The 24778-nt window shown below is 36.9% G+C and overlaps 1 protein-coding gene across 1 annotated transcript; it reads right to left on the reverse strand.

Moving 5' to 3' along the window:
* Positions 1–538: 538 nt before the first annotated feature.
* LOC110691549 (nuclear pore complex protein NUP93A-like) lies at positions 539–10364 on the reverse strand. Its single transcript, XM_021868486.1, is given in 16 exon segments — positions 539–969; positions 1402–1693; positions 2381–2562; positions 2972–3052; positions 3054–3872; positions 3941–4027; positions 4390–4473; positions 4569–4622; positions 4863–4997; positions 5097–5192; positions 6122–6391; positions 7968–8057; positions 8330–8389; positions 8623–8689; positions 9916–10007; positions 10123–10364. Coding segments are annotated over 16 exon segments (2589 nt in total). The 5' UTR covers positions 10225–10364; the 3' UTR covers positions 539–891.
* Positions 10365–24778: the final 14414 nt, after the last annotated feature.

The raw sequence follows: 24778 nt of genomic DNA on the forward strand, positions 1-24778 counted from the left end.
TCACAAATCCCATACCCCCACTCCACACAATTACTCCAAGGATTATCGAACACAACAGAGTTTCTAAAGGCCCAAGCAGCCCACGCTAATACAGCAAAAGTAATAAATTCATCAATATTGACCTTCGTTTTCATCCATAGCAAAAATGATAAATTCATCAATTGAAAATTGTGGACGACAATTCTTTTGCAGCAGTTCAACTTCCCCTCCCCTGTTCCTCTTTTTTTCTTCTTTTAGAATGTGACAGTGAAGGTTGAACATCAATACTTAAAAATTCATGATTAATTCCAGATTTCCATCTAATAATGCTATAAATAACCTAATTTTAACAGAAATTTAAACCTGTCATGACCGAGTACTCATGACATGAACAAAGGTTATAATATCATTCAATGACAGAAATCCAAACTCGGATACACTTTAGACGGTCTATGAAACGGTGCATCCACACATACACATTCACATAGCAGGGTTAAAACCATTCAAATTAGCCTGAAATGGCATTCTTGAAGTGCAAGAGCAAAGTGGCAAGTGTATGTAAAATAGAAATAAGAGTTTGCTCCGGACTCTGGAATGATAATTTTAGCCATATGACAAATTATACTATTGGAGAACACAGCTGAAAATTCTTCTAGTTGTCACTAATACTTCTGTCTACATGAAAAGTAATTAAAGGCAGGACCAACATGGTAAATCATACCAAAAACACACAGCCTAATTTGATCTAGCTGCAAGAAATATACTATATATCGGTAAAAAGAGAGAAATAGGAAGTTCTAGTTTCATAAATGTACAAAATGTGCAAGAGGAATGATAAGCCCTTGACACCAGCACTTGACAGTAAGCTTGGCAGCGCTGTCCAAGCTGCCAACCTTTCCCTTGTGCTTGATTTCAAAGGCTTCTTGCAACCTTCTCAAATAAATCACGAGGCCAATTTCGATGCAGGTTGTTCGCAAGAAAATTTGCAACCTGTGAAAGTAAAAACTCACATCAGACAAGCAAGTTCATCAAACTTTCAATGAATGAGCACTTACTACTTCTCACTAGCGTGTGTCAGAATTATTTATGAAAATTAAAAATTTAAAAAAAAAAAAAAAAAAAAAAAAACAAGAAAGCACAAAGACAGACACGAAACTAGTAAAGAGGAGTGTGATGATCTGTATAAAACCAATCAAGATAATCAGAAAATTCAGGAATATTAGAGCATTTTGTCCATCAAGAAAGCCAATCACCCACTTCTCTCTATTACCACACATCCATATGATCAGAATTAGCTAATTTGCAACTAAACAAGCTAAAGCATGAAGTTTGATAATAACTGAATGTGACATTTGCATGTGATGACACAACCAATAGCTGAATGTTTATGCTCAGGGAAGAAACCAGGCTGCCTGTAATTACCTTTGTTCTTAAAGCACGAAGAGATCCATCAGTATCTGTCACATTGTCCAGACAGCTTAAGGCAACTCTTAGAAGGTCAGGGACACAAGCCTGGACATAAGGGGATAAATTCTGGAATGAATCCATGCTTAACCCTGGTGCACGTGGATCCAGTGGAAGGAATGGAAGTTTCGCAATCTCTCGTAATGCATCCAAATGGCGGCCCTGTCGTGCATGCTCGTGAATTGACAATGTCGCCTCAAGCTGTCTCAAGACAGTTTCTTGTTCTATAACATGCTCTCTATCTTTTACGCTGCACGGAAATTTCAAGTTAGCCTCCGGGAAAGAAATTATGAATGCATCCCAGCTACATGTTAGCACAATATTAACCATTATGGCTCTTACAAAATCTACAAGTGCAAACAGTATAGACAATAACAAGAAAGGAGGAAACAGCAAGTTGATGAAGAGACTACCAAGACTCAGGCCAAATGATAATTTAGTAAAATAACACTCATACCAATTTTTTTTGAAAGTAAACTGATCATGTAATTCCTATTTAACAGTAAAATGATTGCATTTAGTTAAAGAGGGAGGACCAGCATCAAATTCACCTATAAGCTAAAAACAGCAGAATTAGATTTTTTTTTTCATATATAAATGACAAGTTGCTCCCAGGTAACTTTAAAGTCTTTTTCACCCAGGCTAATTGCCTAATTCTGCTGGCATTCTATTTAAAAAGAACAAAGTGCACAGTATTGATTAATATGTGTAAAAGGCAGAAATCAGCAAGCTCCCAAGATAACAACTAAGCAACAGAACCACAAATAAAACAGTAAATATGAGATTCAAAGATGAAAATCTAATATTATATTGCTGCACAAGTTTATCCAGCATTTGGCATAACATTTCCCTTTCTGGAGCATCAGCTTAGAGAAGCTACACTGAAATAAGAATGCAGCTGAATGGAATATTAAGTATATGCGATCGTGATGCATACCTGATCTCAGGATAATATTTGCACATCTCTAATATCTCATTGCCAGAATGGATGAGCGCGGCCGTCCGACTATCACCATCGAGTTTGCCACGTGATAGTGAGCATATTGCTTCAGATAAGCACTTATTAATTGTATCTAAAGCTATTCCAAATGCACCAACTCTCTTCTGAATTTCTACAGACTGATTCAATATGAAAAGAGCATTAAGAAAATTGACGATGATCGAATACATGATCATAAGCAAGGAAACACAAGGTACAATAAAATATCCTTTTCATCCCAAAAAGTGGCAACATAGTATTAGCTCCTAATAATAAGCATCAAACATGACTTCACTAAAAGACCTATAAAATTTGCATCATATTTACCCTCCTGGGCTAGTCCCTGTCAACCAATCTAAGCATGGACATAATGAGAAACTATAGCAGTTTTCTTTTTCTTTTTTATTTTTTAAAATAAGAAACCATAGCATTTTAACATTAGGAAGCTATCCATTTTTCAGAATAATAAAGTAACATGTGGCTAATATATCCAGAGAGCAGTATTAATTAGCTAGCAAGCACCAAGGAATCACAGCGTTAGATTATTACTTTGTCAAACAAACCAGCTTCCTGACACTGTCGAGCTGCTTCAAGCAGAAATTGTTGTCTTGAACCAGCATCAGTAAAAAAACCGTCTCAGTTCGGCTTCTTCTCCAGCACCCCTAGGTCCAAGTAGGAGATAGATTCCATTATCACGTAACAACAACTCTGTAAGGAGCTGATTCAACATTAAGCTTCTCTGCCTTTGCTGATCTAAACTACCTCTTCCTACCCATGACAATTGACCACCCCCAACTGCAGCAGCTGCTTGTGCATAATATTCGAGTGCCATAGAAAGATTTCCAATTCTTAAGTATGCAGACCCATACTGCCTAATCATGCTAGATACTTCAGCAAACGCGTCCATCAATCCTAGCTTCTGTCCTGCAGCAGCACTTTCTGAAAAAACCCCGTGATCCGCAAATGTAATTGCTATGTGAACTGCATCAATGTTAAACCCTTCACCCATTTCTTTTGACAAGTAGATGACAGCTGGTAACAACTGAATGCTCAATAGCAAAACATATGGGTACATGAGAGGGTCCTTCCCACTCTTAGTGTAGTATGATGGCTCAAACTTGTTAAGGTATGTTTGTAAATCCTCTAAGGTGTAAGGCACAGACCCCTCATTCAGTGCAGAGGATGAGGCTCCATGTGAATTCTCCCGTATGGCACACAACTGGAACCATAGAAAGTCCTCTATGGTGTTGAATAGATTTGGTAGCTCTCTAAGAAGGCGGTCAATCTGCCTGCGAGATCCAGAAATCATAGCATAAAGTAATAGTTTCTTTCTGTCATACACTGCTCGAGCCCCGCGATCACCCATTCTAAACATTTTCTCACATTCTTCAGAAGCAGCAGCAGCAGTATTTGCAGATACCACACCTCCAGTAGATATCCATTCTGAAAGCTACCACAGTAGAAAGTTATGAAATATCATCTTATACCTTAAAGATGCAGGGGATGAACAACTAATACCTGAGGAGCAAATTGAAGAGAACCACGAGATGACTGAGCTACACTCTTTGCTTCATCGTAATATCCACTTCTTAAACAGAAATATATCTGAAACAATAGTACGAAAAGATTCAGTACTTTAGACAAATAAAAGCTGGTAAATTATTCAGGTCCTTTATAGCTTCACACAGATGAAACAGGTAAATTAAATGTGAAACAACCAAGTTCAGAAACAATTTCAGAACCCAATCCTGATTTAACAAGAACTAACTCATTACTATCAGGTTTCAAATAATATGATGATCGTGAAAGATAAACTAGGAAAATGTAGGGATATCAATTCTGAGACAATGTTCTGACCTCCTTGTCATTTCACCAATGTATAGCAACTGTTTGCAGAAAAACAAAACAGAAAGGGTATACTAGATAGGATAGAAAAGAAAATAGTAATATAACAGATACTATAGGACCTGTTGCCAAGTTGTATCCAAAGGAGGTTGCCTCCTGGCATCAGCTGCATCAAAGTCTAGAACCCCGTGATCTCGTAAACGGATCTGTAAAAAGCATGACATTGATGATTATAAAGTCCTAATATACACAAAGTGTAATTCATGATTCAATTAACTGATAAATAATAACTCCAACTAACCCGAAGAAATGCATGAATTCTTTGTAGATTACCGACAGAGCCCCCAAGTGCAGCCTGATTACAAGAGCCGAATATGTTTATGCAACAAAAACCATGTCAGATTGTCAGGTATAAGATGCAAGCATACATATGCATTATTGTTTAAGGCTGGACAATTATTGTATTGACAAAGTATGAGATCTATTGGCAGAAACTACTACACGCCAAAAAGTACCAACAAGAGACCAGATTGCACAAGCACTAGTTTTGAGAAACACTTGCTCAGGAAAAAAAAAAAAAAAAAAAAAAACTAACCTGTACAGGATGATTTTGTATTGTTTCAATGACATGCTTCGAATGTCCCCACTCCAAATGCCGCCTGGCACCATTCACCAACATCATTTTCCTTGAAATATTCTGCTGACTATTTATATCCTCACCCACCAATGTCTACAAAGAACCAATACATTAACATTAAATCAAGGAAAAATTATAAATACCAATATCTTGTTTAGTCATCAAGATGAATCATATAATCTCACAACCAACCTGCACAAGGTGCCATATCTTCTGCATGCCAACAGACTTTCCCCCAGATGCCTCAAGAGCCAAACTTTCAAAAGCAATCTTAAATGCTGAAGCAGGCTTCAAAAAAAAAAAAAAAAAAAAAAATAACAAGAAAAGACTAGTCAGAAAAATACTGATTTATAAAGCACAAACTTGGAAAAGACAAGGATGAGAAGAAATCTTTCAGTAAGAAGCATTTGAAAATTGAAACCAACACACTAAAAACCTTCTTGATAATGAACAACATCAAAACAAATCCAGAATTTTAATAAATTAGTACGAACTAGTAAACAGGTAAAAAATACCTTAAGTTTAAGACATCAAACCACCCTATTTCAATCGAGTAACACTGACTCATTATTTGAGTTGAAAATTTTCAACACTAACATGCAGTTTTTAACTTTTTGTATCTAGTTCGAGTAGTCTTGTCATATGAAGTCAGTTGATTTGCAATGATCCACATTTAACAATCTCAAATCAAACTTGGAACAAGTCGATTTTAAATTGTTTGTGATTCGCTTTGATCATGTCACCACAATGAAATTTGAAGCTGTTCGACTTTCTAACTTCACTAATTTACATATCTCTCATTAATGCTGATTAGACATATAATATTCATGCTCAGTCCAATATCATTTTCTAGGGATAGAGGTTGGTTTTTATTTCTTTTATTATTATTTTTTTCTCTTCTCAAAAAAATATTTTGCTTATAGCATGGAGCTTTATGAGGAAAGCAAATAATAATATCCAATACATTTCTTGAGTTTGACATCCCAACAAAAATCCTGCCTTCACAACAGTAGCTGGGCAATCATGCATTATGCCATCATCACAAGAGCTAAACAGGAAAATTCATAATGTAATTAAAAAAAAATTACATACACACCCGCAGCACGCACACATGCACACAGGTAAAATTATAAAGGAAACAGGAAACTATGAACAATTTATAAATCCACAGCAAGGAAACAGCAAACTATGAACAATTTATAAATCCACGGCCTTACTTTAAATGACAAAGCACGCTCCCTTGCACTATTGAGGCTCCTCACAACCTCAGCATAAACTGAAGCCTTCTTCTCCTCAGTGGGCCTATTAGTTTGAGGGACGATCTCCATACTGGAGGATCCACTCAAGGCTTGAGGTGTAGAAGACATTGATACTATTTGACCAGAACGAGTAATTGCATTAGTTGCTTCACCAGTATTAGAACGAGGCAATGTTGAAATACGGCTCAAAACTTGAAGATAATCCCTTTTTTCCTTTTGCCAATCGTACTGCAGAAAATCAAACATGCAAAGTTTACTGTTAGAGTAATTAATAACTTCTTCCTCTGCAGAACAATCACTCTTTATTAAAATAAAATAAGAAAATAAATATAAATAAATAAACAGGAAGCATAGGAAGAATAATCATATAAACAAAAATTCTGCTGAAGTCAAGAAAGTCATAATGTATATGAGAATGGTTTCTGAATTTTAAGAAATCAAAAGACTTGCAAACCCAGGTTAAGAGACACTCTAAATCTAAACAATAAGAGTTATAACACTAACCCACAAGGTTTGTGCATGAGTCATTTGCACTCCTTTTATGTAATAATCTCAAACAATCCTTCTCACTTGAGAGAATACCTTGAAATGGACAACTACTAAAGATCAAATCCTTCACTGATTGCAATAAAGGGTCAAAATACAAGCCAGATTAGGCTATGACATTGATAAATTAGGAGTCTTTCAAAACAGGGCTAGGTTATGCTTGACAGTGTGAAGAAGGCAGGGGTTACAAAACTTATAACAATTAAAAACAGGACAATGGTTTAACCAATTATCAATCCAAATGATGATTCCTACATTGAAAATGAATAGAACAAATGTCAATAGAAATCAAATCACACTCTGCTCATATAATACATTCTCTATCCTACTCCATTGTGTAAGATAGCGCATGGTAATAGAATACTCTTTGCACAAGTTTTCTAAAGCAATGACTACGCAATGCAAAAAAAAAAAAAAAAAAAAAAGAAAAAAAAAAAGAATAATCTTTGCACCTGCCTCTGTACCACTATCTCACTGCAAAGATATTCCATCTTTAAGAATGTAAAGGAATTGTAACAGATAGAAAGAGCAAGGAAAAATTAAAACAAAAGACTCCTACACATAACTATGTAAAGCAATGACTACGCAATGCAAAAAAAAAAAAAAAGAATAATCTTTGCACCTGCCTCTGTACCACTATCTCACTGCAAAGATATTCCATCTTTAAGGATGTAAAGGAATTGCAACAGATAGAAAGAGCAAGGAAAAATTAAAACAAAAGACTCCTACACATAACTACGTAAAAAGTATATACATCTGAAGATGAAAAAGTGATTTTCTTAACCACCAAAGTGAATCTTGTTCCTCAAAAACTGAAGACTTGTCACCAATCTAGCCATTAAACCAACTCCCTCAAGATCAGAATTGTAACTCTCGTACAGTCGTACTCCTAAATGAATGACTATCAAATATATTACGAACAAAAAGATCTACACATCACAAAAAAGATGCAACACATATGCAGCATCAAACTTCAGAAAGGAGAAATTATAACCATAGTTGTGTGGGCCAGGTGATCGTGGGCAGAAATAACAACAAAGACAGTAAGTTCTTTTTTTTTTAAAATAATATTGAGTAATCATATACTTTAATTCAAACAAAAATTAGCATGCAAATGATATTATCATACTAACAATAATAATTTTCACTAGAAATACATCACAATAACCAATGCTAATAGCAGGACGTAATACAAGAGAGTAGGGCAAAATGTATGAGCACTTGAGCAAAACCAGATCAACCTGCTTGGCACACTAACCTCCAAAACTTTCATCATATAGTCATCAAAATTTCTCAGGTTATCCTTCTGAGCTTCCTGGATGGATGAGACCATTGCCATCTCATGTACCTGCAAGGAGAATTTAAGGAACTAAATGATACAGCCAACAAATCATGCTAAGAAGTATACAGCTATGCACAAAGGTTAGACATAAACCTATAACCGTAAATTTATTAACACAAAATGACTGTAGACAAAAATTCATGTTTATATTGAAATGCTAACAAGTAACAACCAAACAATAAATAAAGAGTATAACAGAACATAAACCTAATCCTGGAGTTTTCTTTAGAAAATGTTCAAACTTTCATTGTAAACCACAAAACAGGAAAGGAAAGTACCTGTTGGAGATACTCTTCGACACTAGTTGCTTCAGCTGGGAAAACATCCTCATAGGTGGTCTTCAAGATAAAGAAAGTAAACTGAGTCAAAATAATTCTACACAACAAGAAAGAATTTTAAAAAAGAGGGGGGGGGGGGTATTGCAAGAGGACAAAGTGAAACTTCCACATTCTTTAGACAAGTACAGCAACAGTTTCATAATATTGTAAAGAGCATTATATACATCAACTAAAAAGGGGGTGAACAGCAAAGATTAGTTCCCATACACCGAAAACAATTCAATAGCATTTACCTTCAGTTCAAAAGACTTTAAATCCCTAGCAAGTTGCTCTGCATTGATCCCCTCACGAGCTAACAACCTATCGACAGGCAGCAAATTAAGCCCACGGCAATAGCCGATAAGCAATTAAGCATATAAGGAAAGAGTAAAAAGGGGGTAATTAAGAAAAACCATGATATCATTTTCTCAGTTTAGGAGTTCAACAGAGGAGGAAGCATTAAATAAAGGTTGATGCAGCAATATTCAATGAAGGGCGTGTAGGCCTTGGAGTGTTCATCAGATCAGAGATAGGGAAGTTGCTAGCTGTTGGTGTCAAGAAGTATAGTGCAGTGTGGACAGTGGAGTGCCGATATGGCTGAAATGCTAGCAGCAAACTTTGGGCTGATAGTAGCACAGAGGCTGGGGTATACTAACATCGTGCTAAAAAGTGATGTTCTGAGATTCTGAGCACTCTTTCCCCACAGCATTTTTACCTTGGAGGAGTTTGTTAACTAATTAATAAAAGCTCCCCCTTCCCGGTTCTCCCAAAAAATAAAAAATTTAAAACAAAAACTTTTTCTCAAGATCAATTTTGTTTTGCAACTCATATGAAATCTAATATCTGGTAGAGCTAAAGATCAGATTGCTTGTTCATAGACCTGCTATCTTCATCACAGAATTATAATATATTCGGTTTATTAACTGCAAAATTGACCCTCCTTAGACTCCTTATCCCTCCTAGTATTCCCAAAAACGGCACCAAAACTATCTTCTCATCCCCCTTTTTAACCCTTATTCTATCATTACCCCTCCCTCTCTCCAAATCAGGCATACAACAAAGAGGGAAATTTTTGGCACGTATGAGTAAATAAATCCCAGGGAAATCCCAATAAATTATATACCCTTCTAAGTTCTAACCAGCCAATGATCCTTACTTACAGGATTGTATTAATAATAGCAGCTATCTAACCCAACATCTAAATTCAGTAGAGAAAGGTGGAATTCGAAGACAGATACTATCTTTCCTAGAATTAATCGCTTTGCTCATGGAATAAACCCCCGTGTTTTGCTGTCAATTAATCACCTCAAACCCCAAACCAATTGCCTTTCCTCTATCCCCACAACCCGCTTTCCCCAAACCACTAACCCAATTACAGAAATTTGTGGACATTATATCATAGCATATGGTTGAATTAATTATAATTAACATAATATATAGATATCTACAAATTAAAAATCAAAATGCAAATGAAAAACAAGAAGAAAAATGCAGTTCAATCACAAAAAAACATAAAATAAATAAGAAATGTAAAAAAAGGGGGAAACCTGGTGGCAGCAATAGACTGAGAAGGAGCTTCATTTCTTAGGGTTTTAGCCTTAAGCTTCTTCGACAAGGCTTCCAATTGATCCAAATTCCTCTAAAATCAATCCAAACATAAATTAAACTTTACATTTCAATCATCAATTTAACCTAATTCAAAAATGCCGAAATACTTGAAACAACAACAATGAAATTGAAGAGAGAGAAAAAACCTGAAGAGGAGGAAACTGTGCGGAAGGTGCAGCTTGTTCGAGAAGCTTAGTGGAGGAATGAAGAAGGTCGGTCCAACCGCTCATGTCTGCTTCGTTCGCCATTGATTTCTCTCTCCTCGAACTTGGGTTTGAGCAGTAGGAGTAGAAGGAAGTAGTAGTAGTGTGAGCAGAGATAGAGCCCTAGTAGGATGAAGGGGAGTAGTAGTTTGTTCGAGGTTTATGTAAATTCGGGGTTTTCAAATTTGGTACTCCGTAAAAGAAGCGCTTATAATGTTAATTTCGAATTATGGCTACACTCGGTAAGGAGGAGGTGAGGATCACGTTTTTCGATTCTCTAAAATAATAATTGGAAAAGAACTGAAATAACAGAAGCCGAATTTGGATTAGTCCAAAGAGTAAATCAGTGGAACATCAAAAGAAATGTTTATTTGTGGGTATAAATGCCGATTGACGTATTTAGGTATGAATAATTTCGTAATTTCAACTATGAAAAAAGTTAACACTGTAAATCTCATGAACAACAACGTTAATGGGAAAATTTCAGAAGCAAACCATAGACAACGTTAATGGGAAAATTTCAGAAGCAAACCATAGAGAATGTTAATGGAAACAATACAGCAAAGAGATTATAACTATATGACAGTCTCACTGGAGGACATGGTTGTCCTAACCCCAACCTTTTGGGGTTGACGGTGCCCTTAATCTCACTTTTTCATAGGATTTTCGTGTAATACCCCGTATTTTTAAGCCGTTTACTAATTATTAATTATGGATTTTTCCGAAATATTTTATTATACAAAAAAAATATCTATTTAAATCCATATATGATTTTACAAAGATATAATTTTATTACGCTTTATAATTATATGAGTCAACTCAAAGTTGTCGGAATTTCAACCTCCAGTATTTTGCTTCCTAGTCAAACTAACAAGTACCAAATTATTCCTCATTCCGTAATCAAAATCAACCCTTATATTAATACTACTCATATTCACAACATTTATTAGGTCGGCTGCATTTATTGGGTCAGCAGCATTTATTGGGTCAACTGTATTTATTTGGCCATCAACATTTATTAGGTTGGCTGCATTAATTGGATTGACAGCATTTATGAAATCGGTTGGAATAATGCCTGAGTTGAGGCTATAAATAGCCATGGAACATGAGCTATTTTCATCACATCTCCTACTTCTCTTCTTACTTACTTTCTCCTTTCTCCTTCCTCCCCCATACTCACCTCCTTTTAGCTTTCATTTGTGGTCTTGAGCTCCTCACAAGCACCTCCTCTCTGCCACCATACCGCCGCCATTCGATCACCACCTTGTTGCCATCTCCTTCCTTGCGTTGCTCACCGTAAGTAAGCCATATATTTCTCATTTTAATACTACTACTAAGTACTACTAATACTACTACTTCTTCTTCTTCTTCTTCTTCTTCTTGTTGTTGTTGTTAGTATTGTAATTGTTATTGTTGATATTTTTGCTACTACTACTACCTACGTACTAGACTACTACCTTATTTTTATTATTATTATTATTATTATTATTATTATTATTAAAGATAATTTCATGAATACAAGTGTTAATTTTATAAAAGGGTTATGATAATAAAATATTCATGCACAACTAGTCAAAGTCGATAGTCTAAGTCCTTGTGTCTGTGGGTTGAAAAGTATTTGATTAGGATTATTGGTTTGTTATAGGAGGAATTTCGGGCTCAAAATTAGAAGTTCCGTACTTGTGTGCAAGGATCAAAGTACGTACACGTGGCTAGATCTTTTAAAGTGACTTTTATATGCAACGTGATTTACATGTTAAATGATTTCGAACCATGTTTAAATGTTTGTGGAATATATTTCGGTGAAACATGTTTTAAGTGTTTGGTCTCGAATGTTTAAATACATATGGTTGATTATAAACTTGTACTGATATTCAAGATTTTTAAAAGGGAAGTTTTATTGTTTAAATTATCCCGATTATGGGATATTGGAAAGTTTATTTAACAGGATTTACTCCTTGGATCTTGGATTTTTAACTCCCACTATGCGGAGTAAGTTAAACACTATGGACTTTGTATGACCTAGTTTTTCCCCTTGATAGCACTATGTAAAGGAGTTACTAGCTTGGGGGGTGTGTGCACACTTAGATAGTTAGATGGGAAAAATGATTTATGAAAATATGAACGGATCCATCCTATTCGGAATTATCTTTGGAAAGTTGGTTATTTCGAAAATTGGTTCTTTTGACAAGTTTTATACATGAATTTCTATTCATGATTGGTTTGGATAAATTATGATTTATTATAGTTAAATCTCTTCGAAAGCATGTTTAATTAATTAAATTGATTTTACATGTCTAGCATTTGTATGTACTTAGAATTTTGGCTAATACGTATTTGTTTTGTTTTGGCTTAGCCATACTTATCATTTTGATAGGTGATGGCGATCGGACAACGTGAACTATATGCGGCATTGGGAATGATGGGCGGTGATCACCTAGTTTAATTTAGTAAACATAGTATTAGTGGTGTAACTACTTTGAAAGTGTATCAAACTATTATTATTACTATTATTAATAATAAAAGATAAGTACTGTTTTCCGCTGCAAAACTCTGTTAAGCCTTACGTAATCATGTGGCGGTAATACTCCCATGTTACTCCCTAAAGTTGGTTTAACATTGTTAAATATTAGAGAGTAATTTGGGGGTGTTACATTTCGTATAATATGTAGCGTTGTAGGTAGTGTCGTTGGTGGAAGATGGAGTAAAAAAATGGTGTTGTTGAAAGTTAGAGACGGTTAATATGGTGTCGAAAATAGTGATGTTGGTGAAAGTGAGTGGATGCAATGGATTTAAAAGAAAGCTAAAGCACTTAATTGAGGGTGAAAAAAATTACTGAAATTGCACCATTTTAACACTAGATAATTAAATAGACATGGTTTAACAATAAGATTCATTGAGGTGCCATCATATGGCATTAGGGAGTGACTTGTGGGTTAGGAGTAGGTCGCAGACTCGTAGTGGTTAATAATTGCGATATATAGATTTCATTTTCTCCATAACAGTCCCAGATGTCTATTGGTACCAAATCTACCAGTCAAAGCTTAATGAGAAAATCTATTGAATTATACACGTTTATGAACAAATATCAGATGTGCATATCAAGTCATTAATATATTGAATTGAATTATATGTGTGAAAATTATAAAATTTATACTCCCTCCGTTACGATTTACTCGCAACAAATACCATTTATGGGTGTTACACATTACTCGCAACAAATTTTTTTTTCCTTATTTAGTAAGTTTTTGTGGGCAAAAAGACAGATTTACCCTTACCTTTATTTTTATAAATGTTTAAGTGTGTGTTTAACACATTGCTTAACTTTGTAATCTAATTTACTGATTTCTAATCTACACTAACAATTCCCACCAAAATTAACTCCTATTCTTAAACCATCAACAACTTTTCTGATTCCAACCACCCAATTCAATGTTCTTCATTGAATTCTCCTCGATGATGCAGCCCAGTCTTTTCTTCTTCTGGAGAATTCTCCAGATGAAATTCATAAACCCTAGATCTATTTCTCACGCACATTTTTTCTCTCTCCTCTATCTTCTCTGTTCTCTCTCTTCCCTTTCTACTGTGAAACCCTAAGAGGAACCTCCGGATTCAAGGGATATTTTAAAAAAGGTGCTAGTGCCGTTACTGGCTACCGACCCGGAAGGAATGTTGGGCAAAAGGGTGATGGATAAGCTATTGATGGTGCCGGTACATAAGCCAAATCAACTGGATCTCCTTCAAGCACTCAATCTGGATCTTCATCTGTAACAGGATATGCCTTTCACGCTACTGGCCATGGATCAATAACTCTATCTACTAATGATGGATGTTACTCGTGCTTCTGGGCTATTGGCTATGCTGACTCAGATACCCTCACCACCTTTTAGGCAGGGTCTACTTCTACTGGTGTTGGATTCTCCCTGCCGAATTTGTTCTTCAATTTCTGGAAAAATGAGTTCCAAAAAAAGAGAACTGGGGTCCCTTAAATCTGATGAGAAGGACGATGTGAGCACTCTTTACGCTGCTAGACGTGGAGATGGAGTGATGAGGCCTGTGCGAAGGTGCACTCCGATCTTTGCGAGGTACAGGGCTAGACAAATTGGAGCCAAGATTGATTGGCACTCCAGCGAAGACGAGGATGATGTTGTGGTTGTAGATCCACCCACAAAGGTGGTTGCTGAGGTGATAAATGTTCCAGATCTGCCTGAAACCGGTGATGTTGCTGTTCCAAAGCCACTGGGGGAGAAGGACCCAAAAAAAGATGATCTGGAGAAGGAGGAGAGTCCGGCAAGGGAAGAAGGCGACGCTTCCTCTCCTAGGGGACAGAAACGCTCCAGATCTGTCTTCAAGGAAGACTACAGCGACTGGGAACCAGACTACTTGGCGTATATCAGGGAAAAATACCCTAATGACTTCCCCCCATATCTTTGAACAACAGCGTAACTATGACTAAACCCTAATTCCTTTATTTTGTTTTTAATTTGGTAATGTTGCTGCTTGTTTTCTATGATTCCCTAATTCTTTGATATGTTGCTATAATATCTGTTGGTTGTTTGATCTGAGTCCCTAACGTAGGCTGAGTACGTGGGTCTGTGTTTGTGTTTCATTTTTGTTGTTCATTGATTTGTTATTGATTATGATGATTAAGTGAATGGGGATGTTGTACTGTATGGATGATGAGCATGGTTTTGGTGGTGTTGCTTCTGGATAATGCTCATGTTGTTGGTGTTTAATTGTTGTTGTAGTTGGTTCTCAAAGGTTGTGTGTCTGGCTTGTGGTTTGAGACAGTTGAATTTGAGTCCCATTGTAAAAATGTGTGTGTGACTGAACCTATGGTGAATTGGAACCCATTGATGTGTGTGTGGCTTATGCACTGACTGATTTGAGATTGAGTCTCATTAGATTGATGTTTGAATGAGGCACTGAGTCCCTGATGTTGCTTGTATGCATGACTAATTGAGTCCCCCTCTTGTGTTGTGCCTCATTGTCCTTTGTTGATCCAAATGATGAAGGGACTCACATGATTGTACCCCCTAATAAAGGATGCTCCAACAATTTCATTTTGAAGTTGTTGTTGAGGTGCCTTGTTAGTTTGGGGTATATGTAGAAAAACACACCCATCTGATGGATTATTGTCATACTTTAGAGGTGGCTTTTGAATGGTTTCATTTCATTTCTCAAAAAGTTTTGATCTTTACAAATGTAGTAGCCCTATACACTTGTATGTCATGACTGCCTAACTAAACTACCTAAGTTACTTCACAAAATACACCTAACCATTACTAAAACAAACAAAAAACAAGTTTTACTATTAATGGTTATGTGTGGCAGTCCATGAACTTGCAAAGCATCTTGTTGTCAGTCTTCCATCTTCAAAAAATTGTCTCTTGCATCTTCATCCTCAAAAAGTTGTATGTCTGCATCATTCTTAATCAGCATCTACTTCCATATCTTCTGTCTCTGGTTGAGTCCCTGCAGTAGGAACAAAAAGGATGTTGAGGTAGTTCACAGTGTCAGCAATGAGTTCCCTGCTTACCTTTAGTATGTCATCCAAAGTCCCTTCCCTTGCCTGTTTTGCCTTTTGCTTCTCAAGCACTTTTATCATGCATGATTGGAGAGTAATCCATGTGTATCTGTTGAGGGTGGGATCAAAAACCTCAAATGCTTCTGCCACCTTCTCAATAAGTTCATCCAATTTTTTAGGGAAGGACTGATATTGGGTAGATTGTATGACCTTAAATAAACCAAGGTCTAAGACATTCAAATCAGGGGATTGGCAGGCTGGAAAACAAATTGAATGTTGAAACCATTAGCTTTTGTTGCTGCCCACAAATTCTTCATCATTAGGCACTTGATGTAGCCTTGCATTATCCCACTGTATTACAATGTTCTTGCTTAGTTGTTGTGGCCATTCAGCATGAATAGTAGGAATGATTTTGTTTAAAATCATCTCTCTAATAGCATCTCTGTTGACACTTTGAATTGCTTTGGTTTCCATAGTCCTTGCCTCTCTGTTCTTGCTCTTTTTCTTTCCCATTTGTTTCTTGATAAAAGGGAAAAGCCCATACTTCCCTGAGTGCAGTAGAGTCCCATCCTGTGCATACAGTGGCTTCCCTATCATTCCCATAAACATTGCCTTCAACTTGAACCTTTTTTATTGTTGTGCTCTGTATGGTACCTCTTCATTAGGTGTTAGATAAAAGGTCCTTGTCTCTGGGTTTAGATAGAACCACTTCTCATCAATATGGATGTAATGTTGCAAATCACTAAATGATGGGTTTCCCTCTGTTGGAACAGGTTCTATATGCTGCAGCACCCATTTTAGCCTTGCTATTTTATGATTGTCAGATAATGCTGGGTGATTGGTTGCTGTGACAGCCCTTAGTCTTCCCTTTTTCTTTAACCTGTGTATGAGTACATGATTTACATTCAGAGCTGCACCATAACTTCTGTTTGTGGTTCTCTTATACAGAGGCACAGACATAAGCCATTCATCTGAGTATTCTTTTGGCTTTTCCCCTGTTGTTCCTAATTTTTTGCTCCTGACATCTACTACATCCCCCTGTTGAATGTATTTTTAATTTCTTGAAACCACCTTGTTGTTGTTAATCTGTGAACACCATGTTTTCTTGCCAATGCTGAAAGAACTCCTCTAGGAAGTGAGTCCCCTTCCATATTCAGCATTATATCATCAACTATACTCCTCTTTTCATGGATGTTTAACTCTCTGCTCTGCCTACCATGGTTTGGTCCTTGTTGTTGGTCATTTGCTTCTGCCTCTGTGTTTGAGTCCTCTGACTCTGCTGATTCTGTTTGTTGCTGATTTGATGACTCAGTTGAGTCTGACAGTGAAGTAGTGCTGCTTGCTTGTTCTTGCATGTTTGTTTGATGCAGCTCATCTTGGTTCTGCTCCATAAGCAGTTGATTGCTGTTAAAAAATTCATCAAACTCCTCTTCCATGAGTCCCTTTTTTTTTCAGATGAAGAGGTAGGTGATGAAGTGGAGGTGTCTTGCTTTTTTTTTGGGAGCTTTCAATGGAGCCTGATTCTGTACAAAGCTAATGCTGCAACTAACACAACAATTAGAAATTAGGACTAATTTCAGTTTAGGTTGGTTTTTGTGTAATTTGCAAACAATGGCACCTTTGATTTTGGTCTTTAAGTTAACAATGGATGTTGATTTCCCTCCCCCCCACCCCACCCTTACAATATTCAACAATGGTGATGTATGAAACAGGTTTGGTCTTTTTATAAGGCCTTTTGGTTTGAAAAATGGGTGAAGTGGGAAAATTTTAAATGTTGTTTGAATTGATTTCAAATTTTGGTGAAATGTTTGGAGGGAAAAAAGAAAGAAGCAAAAAAATTGCCTCCCAAAAACTGCCAGCAACGAAAAAAAAGGAGGGAAGAGAGAGAAAAACAAAACCTCCCAAAAACTGCCAGCAACGAAAAAAAAGGAGGGAAGAGAGAGAAAAACAAAAAAAAATGTCACATGGGTCACCAACTTGTTTGGGACCACCTCTTTTCCCTCCAATTTTATTTCACCTAATTACATACCTGATAAGTGTTTTATTTGTCCACTTATCATGGCTTTCTAAACACAATTTTGTACTCTTTCCCCTACTTTAATCCCTTTTTCTAACTCCTTTTGTGCTAATTTGCATCTTTTGGCTTCCCCGTTTCTTTTTATGTGTGTGCTCGTGCTTGTAGGTACAATGAAAAATGGGCTAAATAGCATAAGCATGAAGAAATACTCTTTGGAAGCAAAGGAAAGTAGGAGCGGGCGCTCCTCCCTGTTTTCCTACATTCTGCCCCAAACTGCTGCAAGAGGAGAGGGCATGCAGAGAGCCCAGGAGCGGGCGCTCCACACAGAGGAGCGGGCGCTCCTACTTACTGGAGCGGGCGCTCCTCCTGTTCTGAAGCCCGATTTTAACGGATTTTACAATGTAATTTTTGGGCATATAAATAGGACGTTTGACTTCAGATTATGGGGATCTTCTTCCCCTTTAGTTTTTCTTAGGCCCTTAGTTTCTCTCAACCCTCATTAATTAGTTAGATCTTCTCAAACTCAATCATTGTAATAGATTAATTGAAGATTGTTCTCTTGAATTCAACAATTTCTCAACTTTGAAGCATTTTAAGTAATTTCTTTCCTCTATCTATTACTCTTAAATTTCAGTTTTTATTTACTTTGAGTTGTTAAATTCCTCTCTTGATCTTGCTTAATTGTTGTTGCATGTCCAATCTACCTTATTCCTACTACTCCTCTCAACTTGTTAATTTAATGTTTGAATTGGAACTTGTTGTTTTGGTGTCCCTCACCATGTTTAGTGAGTAGTTAATTAGCTAGGGGTTGGGTGAAGACCCAACCAAGCCATGGGTTGATTGATGTTTGTGCTTGCATGTTCATTTTGGGTTGATGATTGATTGTTAAAGAATTGGTTAATTGCATGTGTAATTGGATGGCCACTTATTGCTCATGTATTCACTTTTATGCTTGCATTGAGAGATGGAGTCTAGTTGTGAGCCTTTTCTTATATGGTTATGCTAAATTCCTCTTGATTATGGTTCCTTGTTTGAATGATGTAGTAGTCTTAGTTGCAACAATTAGGTGAGAAATCTCAATTGCTTGTGCTTTAATGCTTTTTTGGACCGATCGAAAGACAAACCCGAGTTAGTAGTCTACTTCTCATCGTTAAGACTTGGTTGGCCTATCTTGTTAGTTGAGTTTGGCTTAGGAATGCTTAGTGTTGTGGCTTCGAAAGAAGGCAACATTGAGTGCCCTCTCTATCACCCAATTTGTGTTCATGCTTGCCTAGTGTTTTGATCCATTGGTTTGGTTGGCGTCGATTCCCATTTCCCCCTAGTGTTTGTCTCCATAGTAGTTACCTAATCAAAACCCCCAATTTGTGACCGAACTAGATTGCAACCGTTTCATACTCTCGGTGTTCTTCACCCATTCCCTGTGGACACGATCCTCTACTTACCCTAGACTTGTCTTAGGTTAGTTTAGGTAGAATTATTGTTTGGTTTAGGGTAATTGTCCAATGACCGATATATCCTCTACCAATACCCCTCCACTCTAATCTCTCCCCTTAAAAGTTTTGCCTAGGAGTTCGCAATTGACCCCTTTGTTGCGAGTAAATCGTAACGGAGGGAGTATTAAGATGAATCACACTTGAACTTTTCCCCCCAATTAAATATATATACCTTATTTGTTTTTAAAATTATACTTGAAAGTTGCAAGACACCTTAAGGGTTTTCAACGTAAGTAAACCTCTCTCTCACATGGAAAAAAAAAAGTTGATAAAATGAATTGTCAATATTTTTATATGTTTGTTTGTACCATTTTTTTTATCTCTTTATTCATTGTCCTTTATCTTTGATCTTCCTCAAATCACCACCCACAACCCACCTCAATTTTCTTTTAACAATCCCAACCACGACCCACCTCCATCATCTTCTTACAATTTTCATTTAAACTATTGGTACACCATTGAAGCTACTCGAGCTTTCTCTTTTTGAATCACCACTTTCACACTTTCACCACCATATTTCCTGCGACTTTTGCGACTTAATTAAACAAATAATGTAAGAAAAAAAAGGAAAGATCATGGTTAACACCATAGGGTGAGGGTGTCCTCCCCATCCATTAAAGCCCATTGTCATGTTCATTTTCTCCTTTGAAGCTCTTCGTTTCTCCTATAAAGGTCTTTTGATTTTGCATAAATACATTGAGTCATTAGAAAACAATTCAATTTTAACCCCAACTGATTAACTAAGGGTCTGTTATGATTGACTGAACTGAACTTGTTGAAACTGAACTGAACTGAAATGAAAATCACAACACTATCTATCATCGGCATATTTTTTTCCTTACAACAATTTTGTAAATGGAAATACAAATGTCAATATAAATAAATAAATAAAATTAGAAAAATAAAATAACCAGTTATAGGTCACCTTGGTTCATTAAAAGAAAATATATCTAAAGATTGGATTGTTTAAGAATAATTGAAAGGTAAGATTATTTTTTTTTAGAAAAAAGGTAAGATTATTTTGGGAGCCGGTTGAATTATTATTTATTCGTCTATAATATTTACTACTCCGTATTTAATTATCAAGTTAAAAAAATAATGGGAAATTCTCAGTGGTAATATCCAATTTATTTTTTTCTCTTTGGTAAAGGGCTTAAAAAGATTTTATCAACAGTAATCAACAATTAATTAAACTAAGCTAATGGTGACATGAGTTAAGTCATTGATTAATATATTAACCATGGTTTAGCTATTTAAATCAAAATTGAACATGAAATGACAAAACTACCCTTATTTATTTCCCCCCAACCAAATGTGTCTAATCTAACTTTAAGAATCAAGGGCTTCCCTTAAAACTTCCATCACCATTTTCTTGAACTTAGTTCTTCATATTCCACCAAAAATTGCGAATAAGTGTTGCTGAATTTCAGTTTTTTTGCGCGAAAATTGTTACATTGGCTATCAAAGATCAAAGCTTTCTGGAGAATTAGACGTTATTGACGTAGAATCGAGCAAGATCTGTGAGTTTTTTCGTGCTCTAGCCTCATATTTATGCTCTGTTTTTTTTTTTAGTTTTTTTTTGTATTTTGTCGCACCGTAGTGCTGTGTTTGTGTGGATTTTTATGTGAATGTTGGTTTGTTTGTGTAATTGTTGCAGAATGGATGATAAAATTGTATTGCAATTACAATATAGGGGTAAAGATGTTACCATTGTAGTTGATGATACTGATAAGGCAAATATGATTGACCTAATTGTTGAATATTGGGAAAAGGCAAAAGAATTGAATTTAGAAACACCCAAGAACCCCACTTTTAGATATGTGTTTAAGATGAAGCATGTTGAATTAAAGAGTGATGCAGATTTAATGAAAATGTTTGCTAATTTACCTGAGAAGAAGGAGATATATATTTGGATTGGGGATGGTTTAAAGGACACTGAGGTGGTGGCAGCTGCTAGGTCTTTGATGTTAGGTAAAGAACAAGCTGGTGTAACTTAGAGTCTTGTCCCTGAGAGTAGTAACAAACAGAAACTCACACCTAGGAAGATCATTGCTCCACTTGTTGAAGCTGAGGTTGTTAGTCAGGAAGAATGTGATACACATTTTAAGACTCTTAGTAGGGATACAACCCCAAGTAATGGCCCTGAAATTGAGTTCTTTTTACCCCCACACACAGACATAGATACAACTTGGTCAGATGTCATTGCTGATCAAGAGTTGACTGGGAGAGGGAGTTGTAGGGGGAGGTCAAGAGGTAGAGGGAGGGGAACTGGAAGAGGGAGAAGGAGAGGGAGATGGAGAGGTGTGGTTGAGGGAGGGGAACAGGGACAAGGAGAGGTTGGAGAGCATGCTGATAATGTAGGGATGCCAAGAGGGAGAGGGAGGGGAACTGGAAGAGGGAGGGGAACTGGAAGAGGTAGAGGGAGAGGGAATGCTTTATAAAACTGGTTTAGGATTTCCCCAACCCCATGGCAGCCTGAGGAGCCTATTTCTGTACAAATGCCTACCTCTGAGCTTGAATCTAACCACCAAGCTCAATTTAGCAACCAACAAACTCAACCTCAACCATCAACCCAGTCTGTTGTACCTCCTATGGTAAATGTTGGGGAGCATGGAGTTGGGCAAACATCAAATTCATCAAAATCTGACATGGGGTCAGTTTTCTTTAGGAGGCAAAGAGTGCCTAGGACTACAGCAAAGAGGAAAGACATTGTAATCAGTTCCAGTACAAGTGGAGGTGACAGTGACCAGCATATTCAATCTGGGGTAGGCAGTAAGGCCTTAAGTGTGTCAGGTGGATTAAATAGGAGTGATAGCTTGTCTGTACATGATGAGCAGGATGCTGATGAAGCTAATGAGCAAGAAGATAGGGCCTATGAGGCATATGACAGTGATGATGATACAGTTGAGAGTGTGGACACAGAAGAGCAATTATCTGAAGATGAATATGGTCCAAAGATTGAAGATTCATGGGATCCTTTTGAGGAACATATCTTTGAGTGTGACAAAGATGAGGACAACTACTTAGAAAAGCTGTACAATAATGGAGAAGTCTTCAAAGATGAAGGTTTTGGGAGAATTGTTCTGAAAGAGTGGCAACTCTTCACTGACAAACAACATCTAAGAGATGTTGTTAGAGACTATTGCATTCAATGTGGTTTTGCAGTTATTGTGGATTATGCCAGCAACACTAGGTACTCTGTGAGGTTCTTAGATGCTCATTGTGAATGGAGATTGCATGGATCAATTCTGCCTGATGGTATTACTTGGGCAATCAAGCTAATTCAGAACTCTGAACACACATGTCAAGGATTAGGATCCAGGAACAGCATGGTGAATGTGAAGTGGGCAAAAAGGGTTCTTCTTGATGATATTAGGGCACACAATGACATTCCTGCTAAGTCATTGAATCACTTGTTATGGCAAAGGTATGGGGTGGAAATGGCACTGTCTACCTTGTATAGGGTAAGAAATAAGGCTTTGAATGAAATTCATGGGGGTCATGATGAGTCATACACCCTGTTGCCTAGGTACTGTGATGTACTTAAAAGCTTGAACCCAGACTCAATAGCTCACCCTGTTTGAAATCCTCCAAATCACCCAGAGAGCCCTTTAGCATTTAGTAGTATCTTTATTTGCTTCAAAGCTGCTCTAGATGGCTTAATTAATGGTTGCAGAAGCCTAATAGGTGTTGATGGAGCCCACCTTAAAGGGAATTATGGGGGTTGTTTACTGTCACCTGTTGCATTGGATGCCAATAATGAAATTTTTCCAGTGGCCTGGGCTATTGTTAGAGGGGAGAACAGTGAGACCTGGAAATTCTTTATTTAGAACTTGAAGAATGCATTAAAGGACAGTGGCAGAGGTGATAAGTGGTGTATCATGTCTGACAGACATAAGGTAACCTTTCACAGCTTTTTTTTTTGTATTTTTTTTTAACTATTTTGATAAGTTTCACAAACTAATATGTCCTGCTAATTGTTTGTAAAGGGCATAGATGTGGCAATCACTGAGTTGTGGCCTAAAGTGGGAAGGAGATATTGCTGCAAACATCTTGTGAAGAAGTTTAAACCTCAGTTCCCAGGCTTGCTTATGTTCTAACTTTTCTGGAAGGCAGCTGGAGCTTATAACCCTTTCACATTCAGAAAGGCAATGGAAGCTCTGAAAAAAGCTAATCCTTTAGCTGTGGAATGGCTGTCAAAATTAGGTCCATAATCTGTCTGGTCCAAGCATGCCTTCAACCCTGCTATCAAATCTGATGTGAATAAGTCTAAATTTGTAGAAAGTTTCAATGCCACATTGGGCATTGATAGATGCAGACATGTGCTTACTTTGCTTGAAGGTAATGTCCTTAACTTAAGATGCTAATTGTTATTATGTACACACATCAGCACACTGTTAACATGTATGGTTGTTTTATGATGCAGGTGTTAGAAGACTTACAATGGTGAGAATGGCAACAAGAAAAGAGCAATGTGAGAGCTGGAGAGATGATCTCTATCCAAATATTATCAAGAGACTTCAGGTTATTAGCAAAGAGTCTAGATCTTGCAAATGCTTGTTGTCTGGAGATGGTGAGTTTGAAGTATTAGATGGGAAATCTGTTCTTCCAGTGAACTTAAGGGAGAAGACCTGTGCTTGTAATGCATGGCAGATATCTGGTTTGCCATGTAAACATGCAATGAGGGCCATTTATCACTCCAATGATGATCCTCACAAGTATGTGAGTGAATGGTACTTAGTTAGGAGATACAAGCTCACTTACAAGAACAATATCAAGGCCATCCCTGATGTAGACCAGTGGCCAGATAACACCTACCCAGACATTCAGCCCCCACCTATGCAAAGAGGTATTGGGAGGCCAGCAAGAAATAGGAGGAGGGAGGAAGGTGAGCAAGCAAAAGGGAAAAGATCTAAGACTATTAGATGCAGCAACTTTGGTCATAACAAGGTCACATGCCAAGGAGGATTAACTGGTAAAGAGAAAGCAAGCATGGCAGCAGAGCAGCAACAGACTAAGCCCAAGAAAGGTGTTTCAATGTCTCAACCAGACCCAGCTTCAACATCACAGCAAACAAGAACTTCTAAGAGGGCCAGGAAGGGTGTTTCTGCCTCCCAACCAACTTGATCATCAGAACAACATTATTTTGGAACTTATTTAGTGTTACTAGCTCATGTCAGTAGAAATTAAACAATGATGTTAATTTAGTGTCATCAGGACAAGTCTTTTGGAACTAAATTATTGTGTTATTTGAACTGCACCCTTTTGTGACATGATGTGAATGTGTTTAGACAGTTTTTGTGTCCTGATTTATATAAATCATGATTTTTTTGGTGCTTAATTTGTGAACTTGACTGAGTATTTATGGCAACATCAATTGAAAGCATTTCATAAAAATTTGGTAATTTTATTCATCTTCAAAGATCATTGCTTACATTCATAAGGCATAAAGCCAAGTACAAACATCACTTAACTAATTCTTACTAACAACAAACAACAACACAAAATACAGAAGAATGAGTGCCATTTTATCAATTTTGATAAAATTGACTAATTCGACTA

This window comes from Chenopodium quinoa, unplaced genomic scaffold, assembly GCF_001683475.1.
Source record: "Chenopodium quinoa cultivar QQ74 unplaced genomic scaffold, ASM168347v1, whole genome shotgun sequence".
In the NCBI taxonomy this organism is placed as follows: domain Eukaryota; kingdom Viridiplantae; phylum Streptophyta; class Magnoliopsida; order Caryophyllales; family Amaranthaceae; genus Chenopodium; species Chenopodium quinoa.